The 17577-nt window shown below is 46.5% G+C and overlaps 1 protein-coding gene across 3 annotated transcripts in view; it reads left to right on the top strand.

Moving 5' to 3' along the window:
• The first annotated feature begins 1444 nt into the window (after positions 1-1444).
• The window catches only part of LOC145351525 (hepatitis A virus cellular receptor 1 homolog), a 32252-nt gene continuing 16119 nt past the window's right edge, over positions 1445-17577 (top strand). For 2 of the 3 annotated variants that reach the window (XM_080201119.1, XM_080201118.1), the window contains exons 1-3: positions 1445-1528; positions 1738-2085; positions 17417-17473. In XM_080201119.1, coding sequence (XP_080057245.1) covers positions 1486-1528; positions 1738-2085; positions 17417-17473 — 448 coding nt within the window. In that variant the 5' untranslated portion in view covers positions 1445-1485. The remainder of the gene's footprint in view (positions 1529-1737; positions 2086-17416; positions 17474-17577) is intronic. The other variant, XM_080201120.1, reaches the window with a different exon arrangement.

Genomic DNA, 17577 nt, shown 5'->3' with positions numbered 1-17577 from the left:
TGCAGCCATTGAGAGATGGCGCATGACTCAAGTGGCCATCGCGGAGGGGTCAACCACCATGGGTAGGATGCAGGTGGTCCTCCAGGACTGGCAGTGCCAGGCGACACTGGAACTTCTGGACCTCACTGCAGAAGTGTTGGCGTCCCATGGAGTGACCCAGGGGCCAAAAGGGAGCCCAAGGGAGGAGGAAGGACTCGAGCCCATGCCAGGGCCTTCCATGCCAGGAGACTGTGGCTAGGGCAACAGCTTACGACTCCCCACTTCCTAACAGCGGGGCATCTCAGGGGCAGCGGGTTGGGGAGGGTGTTATGGAAACATCGCAGGCACCTGGAAGCAGGCCAGGACCCTCAAGGTCCAGGATCTCCAGAGGACGCCTGCCATGCGCATCACAGGCCATTGGGTGAGGTTGGCAGCTGGCCTCCTCCATCTCTAATGTACATCTGGGAAGTCACTGAGCCATAGTGGTAGGCCACGAAAGGTTAGGAAGTTGTAGTTGCACTGAGATGGCACTGGTGAAGGGCTGCACTAGTTAGAAAGATATTTAATCACCTTAACGTTTTCTTTTCACAAGTTTTTATGTTACAACAGCTTATCTGAATGCCTTCATTGTAAATAAATGTTTCTTCTCAACAACCACCTACAAGTTGTCTCGAATATGATTCCTGCCCCATTGACGATCACCCGATGGATGCCTCCTGGTGATACCAGTTGGGATGACCCCTCAATGAGGTGTCACTGAGAAAAAGAAGCCATTGGTCTCTCATACCTCACGAGCGATGACCTCCTATCTCCCACTCCACCCGCCCCAGGGCCCTGCACAGGGATTCCCCTCACCAGTTGTGGTCTCCTACCACTCACGTCAAATGCAACCCGAGTCCCCTCCTGACCGATGATCTTGGTGCACCCAGTTGAGAATACTTCTCCTATTCTGGCCGTCAACTGATGCCCTAGACCCCTTGTGACTACCGCTGTAAGCCTGATGCCTGCTGTGTACCTTTTTATTGGAATCTGGGTGATGTCTGATCTTCCTCCTTCCTTCTACAAATCCAGCGGAAACATAGGGATGCGTAGGTTAGAGGGATTAGTGGGTATAATATGTAGGGATATGGGGACAGGGCCTGGGTGGGATTGTGTTCGGTGCAGACTCGATGGGCTGAAGGGCCTCTTGCTGCACTGTAGGGTTCTATGATATCTATGAACTAAGTATAAACTAAGAGGAACTATTTATTCAACGTCATGTCAGCAGCACAAGGATGATCGAGCAAGCTCCACCCAGGGTGGAGCTTGTGTCCTGGGTCACCAAACCTGGTTCTCTTAAAAGGGTACATGCTCAACTACATATGGAGCAGTCTTCCTTAATTTCACTGTGGTTTCATATTACTGATGAGTGAAGGAAACTCTTAATCACATACTGAACTAATATTAGGACCAAGTATTTCAACTGACCAACTGCAACTTAGATAGTTCGAGCCCGCAGCGTCCAGCATGATGTTTGTGACTCATCTGACTGCTCTAATTGTTCTTTTATGTAAGTTTTTGAGCTTAAAACATAAATTTTCTTACACTGTACTATGTTAAAATAGAATCACTTAATGCAATGCATAAAATGTGGTTGGTGTGTTACTGACACAATCCAGCTGATAGTTGTGTACTGCGCTGTCTGTTCATTCTCTGTACACTTTCTCTCTCACTGCAATGAAGACTGAATTATTACTGTCTTTATCTGGATTGTTTCAGGTCCATTCCCCTCTGTCAGAGGATCTGAAGTGCGAGGATTCCTGGGGCAGTCAGTCACACTGCCCTGCACATACTCTGTCACACACAATGGTGAAACTGAAATGTGCTGGGGCAGAGGATGGTGCACTGCATACAGCTGTGCAGATACACTGATTGTAACAAATGGGAAAACTGTAACTTACACAATCTCCACAAAATTCCATCTTGATGGTAAAATAGAGGAAGGGAATGTATCTCTCACTGTGGACCACCTCAGTGAAGAAGACAGTGGCTGGTATTGCTGCCGCATCGAGATAGCCGGCCTTTTTAATGATCAGATAAACCACTCCAATCTGCTGGTTTCGGAGGGTAAGTCAGTTTAATGTTATATTTTTCTGTGCACATGATGCATCGAGATTTTCTGACCTTGCCATTAATAGATCATGCCAATCATGGAGAAGAGTGCGCAGTCGGCGAGTCTCCAGTCCCATCCAAATAGTGCAAACCGAATCACACCTAAAAAGGCACATCTAAATATGCATAGCCCATTCAACTCCTGCGCACGGTGGTCTCTGGCCTTCAGGCACAGCACAATAATGACGAGCATCACTACTGAACTTCACTAGCAGAGACCTGGCAACGCCAAGGGGCTCGGAAGTCATTGCAGTCTCAGGTGGTTGTCGGCAGTGCCTATCTGGCGGTGCCCACCTGATACACTGGCATTAGCCAGTGGACACCCAGTGGTGCCAGTTGGGCAGTGTGCCAGGGACAATTCCAAGGGGGTGCAGTCTGAATGAGGGCTATAATGGGGAGAGCAGGGTGGGGAAGGGGAGGGGCTATGCAGAGGGCTATGGGGGTTATACAGAAGTGGATCATGTTGGGAGTCAAGATGGGGAGACATGTCAGGGATCATGATAGGGGGACATGTTCAGCGTCAGGCAGGGCGAACCATCAGGAGGTCCCTAATGTCCTGATATCCACATTATGTGTCATGGAGGGAGTGGGAGAGCATGCTGATGAGGAGCAGTTCTGATGTCTGTGGGAGGGTGAGGAGATCTCCCATTGCAGTGTGAGATCAGGGCACCCTTATGATGCAGCAGCTGAGCGCACTGAAACAGTCTGAACAGCATGTTTTGGTCTCTCCCGAATCCGCAGAAAAGTGATTGAATGTGAGAGGATTGTGGTGTGGAGCAGGCCTGAGAGACCGGTCCATTGATCTTGCCATTACGACACTTAGAATGTTTTTGGGAGAACTCCACTCATTATTTCTGTTTGTCTCACCTGCTGTTGTTTCCAGTATTTTCTGTTTCTAAACCATATGTGGGGTCAGCCACCTGAAGCACGTTTGTTCCCCAAGCCTTTTGGTACCTTGCCGATCCCAGAGATAGGCAGCTGTACAACTCCAACTTGTTACACGGATTCCTCATACTGCAATCCAGAGGACATACATAAGAACATAAGAAATAGGAGCAGGAGTAGGCCCTCTAGCCCTTCGAGCCTGCCCCGCCATTCAACAAGATCATGGCTGATCTGCAGTGGATCAGTTCCACTTTCCCGCTTTCTCCCCATAACCCTTAATTCCCTTGTCTATCAGAAATCTATCTACCCGTGACTTAAATATATTCAGCAAGGTAGCCTCCACCACTTCAATGGGCAGAGAATTCCAGAGACTCACCATCCTTTGAGTGAAGAAGTTCCTCCTCAACTCTGATCTAAACTGCCCCACCGCCCCCCCCCCCCCTTTATTTTGAGGCTGTGCCCTCTAGTTCTGCTATCCTTTCTAAGTGGGAAGAATCTCTCTACCTCTACCCTATCTAACCCCCTCATCTCCGGTATCAGCCTGGTGAACCTTCTCTGTACTTCCTCCAAGGCCAATATATCCTTTCGCAAATGCAATGACCAAAACTGCACACAGTACTCTAGTTGCGGCCTCACCAGTGCCCTGCACAGTTGCAGCAAGACCTCCCTACTTTTATATTCTATCCCCCTCGCTATAAAGGCCAACATTCCATTCGCCTTCTTGATCAACTGCTGCACCTGCAGACTGGGTTTTTGTGATTTGTGCACAAGGACCCCCAGGTCCCTCTGCACTGTAGCATGCTGCAGCTTTTTGCCCTTTAAATAATAATCCCTCCTACTATTATTTCTACCAAAGTGGATAACCCCACATTTGCTAACATTATACTCCATCTGCCAGGTCCTCACCCACTCACTCAGCCTATCCAGATCTCTCTGCAGACTTTCCGCGCCTTCCACGCAATTCGCTTTTTCGCTCATCTTCATGTCATCAGCAAATTTTGTTACTCTACACTCAGCCCCCTCCTCCCGATCGTCTATGTAAATGGTAAACAGTTGAGGCCCCAAGAACCGATCCCTGCGGCACTCCACTAGTCACCAACTGCCAACCAGAATAGCACCCATTGATTCCAACTCTCTGCTTCCTGTTAGATAACCAATCCTCTATCCACACTAACATCTTACCCCCAACTCCGTGCACCCTAACCTATTGCAGCAACCTTTTGTGAGGCACCTTATTAAACGCCTTTTGGAAATCTAAAAACACTACATCCACCAGTTCCCCTTTGCTTACCGCACTAGTCACATCCTCATAGAAATCCAATAAATTCGTTAAACACGGCTTCGCCTTCACGAATCCGTGCTGTCTGCTTGATCAAACCATTCTTTTCTAGGCGTCTTGCTATTTCTTCTTTGATGACGGATTCTAGCATTTTTCCAACTATGCACGTTAAGCTAACCAGCCTATAATTCCCTGCCTTTTGTCTGCTACCTTTTTTATACAGCGGTGTAACATTAGCCGTTTTCCAATCTTCCGGCACTTCCCCACAGTCCAGCGAATTTTGATAAATAATTACTAAGGCATCCGCTATCACCTCTGCCATTTCTTTCAGATCCCCGGGATGCATTCCATCCAGTCCCGGGGACTTGTCTACCTTCTGGATGGCCTACTCCTGCTCCTATTTCTTATGTTCTTATGTTCAGTCCCGTTAGTCTATCAAGCACTACCTCTCTAGTGACAGTAATTGCATAAAGGACCTCATCTCCTACCATCCTTCTATCTTTAATATTCGGTAAGCTTTTTGTGTCCTCCTCCGTGAAGACCGACACAAAAAACTTATTTAATGCCTCAGCCAGAGATTAGCAATAATTCTCCCTCCAACACTTACTATAATGTAAGGCCACTGTTCCATAATTGTAAGTTCTGTAATAACAATCTGTCACTTTCCTCTTTGTAAGGGGTCAGGGAGAGATAAGGAGGGCGGCATGGCAGCACATTGGTTAGCACTGCTGTCTCACAGCCCCATGGACCTCGGTTCAATCCTGGCCTTGGGTGACTGACTGTGCTGAGTGTGCACATTCTCCCTGTGTCTGCATGGCTTTCCCCAGGTGCTCCAGTTTCCACCCACACTCCAAAGACTGGCTATGTTAAGTTGCCCCTTAGTGTCCCAAATGTGGGGGTTATATGAATTGGCCATGGTAAATGAGGATAGGACGAGAGGGCCTGGGTAAGATACTCTGTCAGAGTCAGTGCAGACTTGGTGGGCTGAATGGCCTCTCCTGTATATACAGTTTCTGTGATTCTATAAAGTAATATATTTCCAAGATTGATGTGGCTCCAGTGTGACACATCTGGCGATGGAAGTTTGGCACCAGCTCTGACATTCCTGTGATTTTGCTTTGCTATGTGATATATTCCTGAGGGAACATTGATAAAGGGGGGGCGGTTTAGAACGGAGTTGAGGAGGAACTTCTTCACTCAAAGGGTGGTGAATCTCTGGAATTCTCTGCCCGTTGAGGTGGTGGAGGCTGCCTCGCTAAATATTTTTAAGACGCGGGTTGATGGGTTTTTGATAAGCGAGGGGATTAAGGGTTATGGGGAGAGGGCGGGAATGTGGAACTGAGACACGACAGATCAGCCATGATCTTATTGAATGGCAGGGCAGGCTCGAAGGGCTGGATGGCCTACTCCTGCTCCTATTTCTTATGTTCTTATGTTCTCATTGATCACCTCAATCCTGACTGGTGCATCCAAAACCTGAACCATGGGCAGATATTTAGGGGCTGAAATGAATGGTCACAAGTCATGTGCTGGGAAAGAGGGCCTGGGTGAGGGGGTGCAGAGAGGTGCTATCAACTGAGGCTTGTGCCTCTAATGGGGACTGGGTTCACTGGCCTGTCAATGGAGATGCTCACAGTCCAAAGTAAACAAAAAGGAAAACAGACCATCCCGATGTTGGGAGGGGAAAGGCCCTGAGCTACAGGGCACCATCATCGAGGGGACCGGACTGGGAGAGTATTTAAAGACACTGAGAAGAGATCAGGAAAGGAAGGTTTCAGGGCCACAGTTCTCTGAACAGCAGGGACGGGGTTTACTTTGGCGTTCTGCAACTAACCCCTTCAACCTGAACATTGTCTTAATTCTTTCTCCAGGTTAGTTTTTTATCAGCCTGAATTAATTATAACGCCAAGCAACTGAGGGGAGTAGTGGGTTCCTGACGTTCCTATTTCTGTCCCAGAATACACACTACCTCTCTCTCTGTGAGTGAGTTGGGCTGATTGAGGTACCTTTGGGATAGTGTAGCTATGTTTAAATTTTAAATGAAATAATATTTGCAAAGCATTCAAAACAAAATACGAATTGAATGCATCTACCTGCTGAACTTCAAAATGAAGAAGTCAATGAGAGAGAGAGTTGTGCAATCTGCAATAATGTGGGATATTTGTTTCCCTGAGTTATCACACATTCCAAGTCAAGCATTTCAGACAGGGCTCCTTTAGGTGGCTGAATGCAAAATTCCACCAGTGGCTGCCAAAACCGTGACAATTAACAGTGTTGACAACCCCCCCACTTTCTGTTCCTCCAATTACAGCCTCACGTTTGCTCTACCTCTTTCTGCCTGCTCCTGTTTTCCAAGTTGGGATTTGATTCTCAGTCCCAGTACCCCCTTCAACAACCTTCACTCTCTGCAGCAGGAAGTCACATATTGCCCAGTTTTGTGGTTAAACATCCTTTTCACTTAGATGTAACTGTTGTAAGAAGCGTGGCACAGCAATGAGAAAGCACTAACCCAAAACCCTAACCACAGTGGAAAAACATAGAGAATTCGACAAGAGGAAACAGAGTGACTGGTGGCTCATGGCAAACACTTTATTGTCAGAAGTGTTTTCGGGAATCTGGATAATTGAATGTCTCAGTGGAATGTCTGAATCCATCTGAACTTCTGACAAAGTGCCCGAGCCTTATGTCCTCGATGTCTTTTCCTTTTGTGGAAAGTGTAAAATTGTGGAAGCAATGAGGAATTTGAGATTGGGTGCCAAGATAGTTTCTGAATGAACAATTGCCTTTTGACTGGTTAGTGTGAGGGAATAAAGGGAAGTGTCCAGTGACAGCGATGTGTCAATAATGGTTTCACGCCTAACACTAAACCTAACCATAACAATGTTATCAATAATATTTTTTAAGGCTAACCTAACCTAACCACAATCTAATCCCAGCCCCAAATGTCATACTGAAATCAAAACTCGAAGTGGGCTTTATAAACAGATACATAGGTTGGGATTTTCCGACCTCACTGTTGCAGGATTACTCAGGGGAATGCAGTGGGTCAACCAAAAGTTCATTCACTTTCAAGCAGACTGGACCAATCTGATGGCAGGCGGGGTGAGAAAGTCCTGCTGATAGAGGTCAAAATGCCAATAAGTTCTTATTTGAAACGCTTTTTGAAACAGTTCAACCTGACTGTGGCTATTTTTCCACAATCTGGGTGCCCCCAAAGGATGTGAGATGGAAGGTTGAAGGGATTAGAGGAAGGAGTGGGGATGAGGGGCCTGGAAACATCAGAAGCACCAGGGCCCGCAATTTCTCTCCCTGGTTCTGCTGGGAAATACAGTAAACTCCTGCCATGGTCTCAAAATAAAAACAGAAAATGTAAGGTCTCAATTCCATATTTGCAAGTTCTCTAATAACAGTCAGTCACTGTCCTCTTTGTAAGAGATGTGGAGATGCCTGCATTAGACTGGGGTAAGCACAGTAAAAAGTCTCACAACACCAAGTTAAAGTCTGATTTATTTGGTAGCACAAACTTTTGGAGTCTCACTCCTTCAGGTGAATCTCACCTGAAAGAGGAGTGAGATTCTGAAAGCTTGTGCTACCAAATAAATCTGTTGGACTTTAACCTGATGCTGTGAGACTTCTTACCACTCTTTGTAAGAGGCCAGGGAGAAATAAGTAATGTCTTTTCAAAACTGATGTGGCTTCAGTGTGACATCTGGTTATGGAAGTTTTACGACCACCTCCAATATTCCCTCCAATTTCCCTTTGCCACATGTGGTTTGTTTATTGCATAGTGTGGTACATTCCTGAGGGAACATTAATCCCATCAATCCTGACTGGTGGATTTAATAATCCAAAGCCTGAAATTCCAAGGCTAAAATGAACAGTGAAAAGCCATTTGCTGGGAACAGGGCCTGGGAGAAGGGATGCAGACAGTGCTTATCACCAGGACCCATGCTTCTAGTGGGGCATGGCTTCACTGGGGTTATTTAGTGTCCAAAGCAGACAATCTGAATCATCCCGATTTCTTCTCCATGTTGGGAAGAGGAAGGGCCCAGTCACCATCACTGAGGGGACTAGACTCAGGGACTTAGAAAAGAGATCAGAAAGAGAAAGTTCTGGGGCCACATTTGTCGAAACAGCAGAGAGGACTTTTCATAGGATCCTTACAGTACATAAGGAGGCCATTTGGCCCATCAAATCTGTACTAACTACAATCCCACCCAGGCCCTATTCCTGTAAATCCACATATTTACCTTGCTAATCCCCCTGACACTAGAGTCAATTTAGCATGGCCAATCCACCTAACCTACACATCTTTGGACTGTGGGATGAAACCGGAGCACCAGGAGGAAACCCATGCTGACACAGGGAGAATGTGCAAACTCAACACATACACTGACCAAAGGCTGAACTTGGGTCTCTGGCGTTGTGAGGCAGCAGCGCTAACCACTGCGCCACCATGTTGCCCCATTTTACTTTGGAGTTCTGCAACTAACATCTACAACATGAACTTTATCTTAATTCTTTCTTCAAGTTTTTTGTCAGTCTGAATTAATAGCATGCAACTAAAGTGAGTAACGGGCTCCTGATGTTCACGCTTGTATCCCGGAATACACACTACCCTCCCTTTCTGTTAGTGAGGCGGGCTAACTGAGGTATCTTTGGGATAGTGTAGCTATGCTTAATTTTTAAATGAAACAATATTTGCAAAGCATGCAAAATAAAATACAAATTGAACGCTGCTAAACTTAAAAATGAAGAAATAAATGAGAGAGTTGTGCAGTCCGCAGTAAAATGGGACATTTGTTTCCCTGACTTATCATACATTCCAAGTCAGGCATTTTAACGGGATTGAGGGTTATAGATAGGCCTGGTAGGTAGGGATATAAGAACATAAGAACATAAGAAATAGGAGCAGGAGTAGGCCATCTGGCCCTTCGAGCCTGCCCCGCCATTCAGTAAGATCATGGCTGATCTGTCGTGGCTCAGTTCCACTTTCCGGCCCTCTCCCCATAACCCTTAATCCCCTCTCTTATCAAAAACCCATCAACCCGCTTCTTGAAAATATTTAGCGAGGCAGCCTCCACCACTTCAATGGGTAGAGAATTCCAGAGATTCACCACCCTTTGAGTGAAGAAGTTCCTCCTCAACTCCGTTCTAAAACGCCCCCCCTTTATCTTGAGGCTGTGCCCCCTAGTCCTACTGTCTTTTTTCAGTGGGAAGAGTCTCTCCACCTCTATCCTATCCATCCCATTCATCATCTTATACGTCTCAATGAGATCTCCCCTCATTCTTTTAAACTCCAACGAGTACAAGCCTAGTTTATTCAGCCTCTCCTCATAGTTCAACCCCCTCAACTCCGGTATCAGCCTAGTAAACCTCCTCTGCACTCCCTCCAAGGCCAAAATATCTTTGCGCAGGTGCGGCGCCCAAAACTGCACACAGTACTCCAGCTGCGGCCTCACCAATGCCCTATACAGCTGCAGCAAGACCTCCCTACTTTTATATTCAATCCCCTTCGCTATGAAGGCCAGCATCCCATTCGCCTTCCTGACCACCTGCTGCACCTGCAAGCTGGGTTTTTGCGACTCATGCACAAGGACCCCGAGGTCCCTCTGCACCGTCGCCTGCTGCAGTTTTTCGCCCCGTAAGTAATAGTCCTTCCTACCATTCTTCCTACCAAAGTGGACCACCTCACACTTGCCAACATTAAATTCCATTTGCCATTTCCTGGCCCATTCGCCCAGCCTATCTAGATCCTTCTGCAGACTCTCCACACCCTCTGCACAATTTGCTGTTCCCCCAATCTTGGTGTCATCCGCAAATTTCGACACCCTACACTCGGTTCCCTCCTCCAGATCAATTATATAAATGGTAAAAAGCTGAGGCCCCAGCACCGACCCCTGGGGCACTCCACTAGTCACCATCCGCCAATCCGAATAGCACCCGTTGACCCCCACTCTCTGCCTCCTATTTGACAACCAATCCTCTATCCACGCTAACACCCTACCCCCAACTCCAAGTCCCCTGACCTTCTGCAATAACCTCTTATGAGGCACCTTGTCAAACGCCTTCTGAAAATCCAGAAAGACCACATCCACCGGCTCTCCTCTATCGACCGCCCTAGACACATCCTCATAGAACTCCAGTAAATTTGTCAGCGCAACTTGTGGGCTGAAGGGCTTGTTTGTGCTATAGTGTTCTATGTTCTATTTCAATTGTCAGCCATTCTAAGGGGCTTTGGCAAAACTGCAGGGGCTGTGGACAGGGCAAACCCCCAGCTCCAATAGGTGTACTAACAAGTGGAATGTCTGAATTTACCTGGACCTCTGACCAAATGCTTCAGAGTTTTTTTTGTTTCTACATCTTTACACTTTCCACGGCAATCAGGAGCTCACAATGGGTGTGAAGATAGTTCCCTAAATCAACAATTGCTTCTGGTTGCTTTCTGACTAGTCTGTGAGGGGATAACAATGAAGCCAGTGAAAGCGATGTGTCAATAATGGTTTCAATCCCAACACTAGACCTAACTACAACAACGTTATCAATGATATTTTTTAAGGCTAACCCTAACCTAATCACAATTTAATCTCAGCCTCAAATTTCATACAGAAACCAAGCCAGGAAATTTGTGGTTGTCTCTGCCGGTGGGATTTTCTGGTCCCTCTACAATGAATGGAAACTTGGCGAAGTGCTAAATTCTCCACCCTGACCCCTGACTTGCTCTGGTGGTGGTGGTTGGGGGGGAGGTGGGGGGTTGGTGGTTGAACGTGAACAACCAGAAACTTCCGGCCTATAATTTGCAGTGAAATAGACACATAAGTCGTGGTTTTCTGTTGCAGGGTTAACCATGGGGAATGCAATGGGCCAGCCAAGTTTATCAACTTTTGGCAGTTCTGGAAAAACCTGGCCGAGGGCAGGGCTGAAAAGTCCTAATCATAAGGGTCAAAATCTCAATAAGTTTTTCTAAAGCTTTTTAACATAAGAACACAAGAACTAGGAGCAAGAGTAGACCATCTGGTCCCTCAAGCCTGCTCTGCCATTTAATAAGATTATGCCTGATCTTTTTGTGGACTCAACTCCACTTACTCCCCCTACCCACCATAATATTTAATTCTTTTACTGTTCAAAAATTTATCTATCCTTGCCTTAAAAACATTCAACTGCTTCACTAGGCAGGGACTTCCACAGATTCACAACCCTTTGTGTGAAGAAGTTCCTCCTCAACTCAGTCCTAAATCTGCTTCCCCTTATTTTGAGGCTATGCCCCCTAGTTCTAGTTTCACCTGCCAGTGGAAACAACGTCCCTGTTTCTATCTTATCTATTCCCTTCATAAGCTTATTTGTTTCTACAAGATCTCCCCTCATTCTTCTGAATTCCAATGAGAATAGTCGCAGTCTACTTAGTCTCTCTTCATAAGCCAACCCTCTCAACACCGGAATCAATGTAGTGAATCTCCTCTGCATCCTCTCCAGTGCCAGTATATCCTTTCTCAAGTAAGGAGACCAAAACTGTACACAGTACTCCAGGTGTGGCCTCACCAGCACCTTATACAGCTGCAACATAACCTCGCTGTTTTTAAACTCCACCTTCTAGCAATGAGGGACAAAATTCCATTTGCCTTCTTAATTACCTGCTTCACTTGCAAACCAACTCCTTGTGATTCTTGCACAAGGACACCCAGGTCCCTCTGCACAGCAGCATGCTGCAATTTTTTACCATTTCAATAATAATTCATTTTGCTGTTATTCCTACCAAAATGGATGACCTCACATTTACCAACATTGTACTCCATCTACCAGACGCTCGCTCACTCAATTAGACTATCTATCCCTCTTTGCAGGCTTTCAGTGTCCTCTGCACACTTTGCCCTGCCACTCATCTTAGTGTTATCTTTGAAATAGTTTGGCCCTAATGTGACAGAAGAAGCAACAGAGTCCATGATTTCTTCCCTGGCCTGCTGTGAAACACAGTAAACACAAGCCATGGTCTAAAAATAAAAAATGAAAAAAAAATGCTGGAAATATTCAGCAGGCCTGGCGGTATCTGTGAAGGGAGAAATAGAACGGCAAAAGCCTAGTGGTATTATCACCAGACTATTAATCCAGAAACTCAACCAATTTTCTGGGGACCCACTTTTGAATCCCATCATGACAGATGGTGGAATTTGAATTCAATAAAAAAATCTGGAATTAAGAATTTACTGATGACCATGAAATCACTGTCGATTGTTGGTAAAACCCAATTGGTTCACTAATGTCCTTGTGGAAGTAAGTCTGCCATCCTTACCTGGTCTGACCTACATGTGACTCCAGATCTGCAATAACATGGTTGATTCTCAACTGCCCTCTGAACAAGGGCAATTAGAGATGGGCAATAAATGCTGGCCAACCAGCAACATACATGTCCCATGAATGAATAAAAAAAAATTGCCTGGATCTTTCGAGCCCCCTCTGCTGTGTGGCTTGGCCAGAGAACCATTTAAGTGTCTGTTCACATCGGTACGACTGGATAATCAACTGTGTTATGGTTGATGGCAGAAGTGATTAAACAGGAAAAGGTCTGTTGTGCAATCCAAAAGGGAATAGCAATGGTACAAATTTAAAAAACAAAACATGCGTCTCGAGGGGATGTGAATAGACACTGGGGCAATTGTCCAACCTCTTAGTAGATCGCACTGGTCCTGGGGAATAGTGTGCAGGTCTAAAAATCCGAGTCTCCCGGCCCTTTCCTAACGACACAGATTGGATTGCACCTAGAAAGGGCATAAGTTCTAATAGCAAATTTAATGTAGCATTTCAAATCCCAGTGTACAGAATTCACCAGCCTTTGGGTACGGCACCATAATGGTGAGAATCACCACTGGTGTCCATTCGCGGCAATTTGACACAGAGGTCTAGCGGGTGAGCTTGAAGGCTACTGAATCCCCCAGCTGTTCAGGGACACTGGCAATGCCCAACTGGCACACTGGTGGTATCCAGCAGTAGCCATGTGACAGCCTAGCAGTCACAATTAGGTGCCACCAGTGTGCCAGGGCAGTGATGAGGGGTTGGGTCTAAGTGTGGGCTGCAATTGGGGGAGGGGGGGGTTAATATGGGGGTGGCGCTTGCAATAGGGGCGTGTTGGGCATCCGATGTAGGAGGACATCAGAGTTCTGATGGGGGGAGGGAGGCATATTGAAGACTGTGATGGGGGAGAATGTCAGGGGTCTTGATGGGGGGAGGCGCGGCTGTCACAGTTCCTGATGGGGAGCGTGTCGGGGGTCCTGATGAGGGGGGGGGGCATATCGAGGATCAGGCAGGGTGACCTCAGGAGGGGTCCAATGTCAGCAGCCTGTGTCGGGAGGGGTTGGGGGAAGAAGCCGCTAAAGGGGTGGGGTCTTGATATCTGTGGGAGGGAGGGGGGGGTCTCCTAGCACATTTTGAGATCGGGGTGCTCTTGCAAAACAGCACACAAGCTCTCTGAAGCCAGGCTCACTGCAGTGTTTAGGCCCTGCCCCCCCCTCCTCAACTGTCCAAAACAGTGACTGAGTGTGTAAGGATTGAGGAGCGGAGTGAGCCTGAGAGGTCAACACGATCACTCCATTGTTCTCGCTGTTATGACACTCAGGAATTTTTGGGAAGAATTCAGCCCATCGTCTTGAAATTGATGCTTGCAGGCCAGGTGAGCAGCTCTGGTGCAACGGGTATGCAAAAACGTGCCAGGAGCAGCATCCTGTCTACCCGCTGGTGAGGTGCTATCATGATGATGCTACAGCGCAGGAATTACTTTATGTTGAAACTTTTCCAACTTGACAGGAGGCCATTCAGCTTGTCATTCCTGTGTTAGCTCTTTGAAAATTCTATCCTGCAGCCCAGTTTCACACCCCAGCTCCTTTCCTATAGTCCTGCAAAGGAGTGAATTGAAAACAAGATACCAGCAAATTACAATCACAGGACAGCAGGTCACTCAGGTCAGCTGTGGTTCAGCTGGAGGCACTTTTGCTTAGTCAGGTAGATGTGGTTCACGTGCCTCTCTGAGACTTGAGCACAAAATATCTAGGCCGACTCCAGTGCAATACTGAGGGATTGCTGCACTATTGGAATTGTTATGGGGAGGATGGCGGAGGAGGGGGCCATTTTTCAGTTTGTTTCCTGGCCAATATTTAACCTTCATGCAACATTGCTAAAAAGTGGATTAATTAGCCAACATCGCACTAGTACTTGTGAATGAAGGTTAACTGTACTTCAAAAGTACATTATTGGGGGCTGCAGTGCATCCTGAGACATCTGGTGGTAATGAAAGCTGATGTACAAACACAAGTCCGTATAATAGAGATTTATCTTCACAAAGCTAACTACAGCTCCACTATTTGTGCACACTGTCACCATTCTTGCATGATTTGCATCTTCCTCATTCATACTGTTCAGTCACAGAAGCCAGTTCAGTTCTGAGGCCCGCTTGCCTGTCTGACAATGATTGGATCAAATCACACATTGCAGAGAGCATTGAACGGCTCTACAGCAGACCACTGTGTCTCCTGCCAACTCAATATGACCATGCAGGATGGCCACCGATATCCATCTAATGCATGCACAGATATCCAAGGGCATTACTGCTGGAGACTGCAGCCTAGAACTCAGAATGGCCAAAGGGGGAGGGAAGGATCTGAAGACAGGAAACTAAAATCTTTCCCCTGTGGGACAGTTTACTGCAGTTATGTTGGCGAATGTTTCTAAACGCTATCTTACTACCCCAGTAATATTCCCAGTCAATACCCCAGTGAATCATAGTTTGCTGCAACAGTTAGATGAGGCGATATAATCTAACACGTACAGAAACATGAGTTACTGATGGTTTGCATCCACCACCACAAATGATCATATTCTAGGTAAACATATGTGTAAATATATTGTTAGGGAAATTGAAGCCCATGAGATTAAAGGGGTAATGGCTGCAAATAGATGCAAAGTTGGCTACGGGACAGAAAACAGGAAGTGAACCATTATTTTTCAGGCTGGTGCACAATGTTTTCCCAGAGTTTGTATTTAGATCTCTCCTATTAGGGTGCAGTGGTGGACAGGGCACATATAAGGATGCATTTTTCACAGACTTGATTTGTGAATATAAAACAGATTGATGAATAAGTAAACAGCATCTTTATGGTCGCACCTAAGCTCCCTACATGTTTCCTGCCTAACAGACTCCACGCTCTGGGATGATTATCACGCACTTTTCTGGATTCAATTCCATTTGTTACTGATCAGTCCATCTGACCAGCCTGTCTATATCCTTCTATAATCTAAGGTTATCCTCTTCACTATTTACCACCCTACCAATTTCTGTATCAGCCTTGAACTTACTGATCAATCCTCGTAGACTTAAGTCTTAATTGTTTATATAAATCCCAAACAGCAAGGGCCCCAATATTGATTCCTGGGGAAAACTAGATATTCTAGTTCGAAAACACCCCTCTCAAGATCTCATGCCCCTGCCAAGTTAGTTTAAATCCTTCCCACCAAAAAAAATGAAACTTTCCTGCAAGAACACTGGTCCTTTTTTGGTTCAGGTACAATCCATTTGTTTACAGGTTCCACTGTCTCAAAAACTATGCTAATGTCTCAGGAAAAGTCCTCCCTCCTGCATCATCTCTCCAGCCAGACTTTCAACTAGACTAACCTTCTATTTCTAAACTCACCAGCACATGGCACCAGGAGATTACGACCTTCTGGGTTTTTTTTAAATCTACATCTCAGGTCCATAAATTCTGCATGCGGAACTTCATCCATTTTTCTACCCATATTGTTGGTACCGATATGTACCACAATATCTGTCTGTTTGTCCTCTGCTTCAGTAACATCCCTGACTGTGGCACTAGGGAGGGAACATGCCATCCTGGAGTCTCTTTTGCAGTCACAGAAACATTTGCCTGCTCTCCTTGCAATTGAATTCCCTACCATTGTAGCCCTGCTGTTCTTGCTCCTTCCCCACTCTTGTGCAGCAGACCCACCCATGGTGTCATGAAGCTGGCTGCCACTACTTCCCACTGCACAGTCATCTCCCCTAACAATATCCAAGAAGGTATATCTGTAAGAAAGTGTGTTAGCCACAGGGAACTCTTGAACTACCTGTCTTCCTCTACTCTGCCTAGGGGATCACCCATCCCTTTCTGCCCATTCAATCTTTATCTGTAGCGTGACCACCTCACCTAATGTGTTAATCATTACTTGCTCAGTATCATGGATGCTCTACAGTGAACCCACCCTCAGCTCCAGCTTTGAAATGTGGTTAGCCAGTGGGCTCAGTTGGACACTTATATAGGTATATAAGATACTGAAGGGAATAGATAGAGTCAATAGAGAGAGACTGCTCCCTAGACTGGGTACAATTACGAGAGGTCACGATCTAAGGGTGAGGGGGCAGAGGTATAGTTTGGATGTGAGAGGAAGGTTCTTTACGCAGAGGGTCGTGGGGGTATGGAACGCGCTACCGAGTAGGGTGGTGGAGGCAGGAACGTTGGACTCGTTTAAGGTTCACTTAGACAAACACATGAGCGAAACGAGGATGGAGGGTTATAGTAGGGGCTATTAAATAAGGTTAGAACCTCGGGAGACACCGGAAATGCAGACTTGTATGTTAACGTTTTTGTCTTTTTATTCCGCAGGTGGAGGTCCACCTTGTTGTCAAACAAGGGGCATGCACACGGTGGGTCGTGCGTGGGCTGCTCTTGGAGGTTCCGGGAGTGGCCTAGTACTTCGTGTCGGTGTGTGTGCTTGATCCTGGACCGGTAGACGGGCGCCGCAACAGCTCGGTGACTAGCACTGCTAGCTGTGCAGATACATGGATTTGGGCCTGTGTCTGTGGGAGTTTGCGCATTCTCCCTGTGGTTGCGTGGGTTTCCTCCGGGCGCTCCGGTTTCCTCCCACACCCCAAAGATGTGCTCTTAGGCTGATTGGTTTACCAAATTGACACTATTCTCCCCTGAATCTGGCTAAGTTAGGGGTTCCATTCGTAGACACGCAGGGTAGAATAGGTGTAGGATGATGCGGCGGCGCGGGCTCGTTGGGCCAAAGGGCCTGTTTCCCGTGCTGGGTTGTCCTTTGTTCTTTGTTCTTTGACACACTTTCTGTATATGTGATCACCAGGGACAACTGAAGTTTCCAAGATTTTCCAAGAAAGCACAGGAGGAGCATATCATGGGTGTGAGTTCTCCTGCCATGACAACTTTCAAACCCTTTAATTAATTCCTTTTTAACAAAACATTATGCTTACATAAGAGTATCATCAACTTGCCTCCCTTATGCTA

Source organism: Carcharhinus amblyrhynchos, chromosome 13 (genome assembly GCF_965287045.1).
Source record: "Carcharhinus amblyrhynchos chromosome 13, sCarAmb.v2.hapA, whole genome shotgun sequence".
Lineage (NCBI taxonomy): Eukaryota > Metazoa > Chordata > Chondrichthyes > Carcharhiniformes > Carcharhinidae > Carcharhinus > Carcharhinus amblyrhynchos.
Note: the sequence above shows the minus strand (reverse complement) of the source record. Positions and strands in the feature narration are given on the sequence as shown.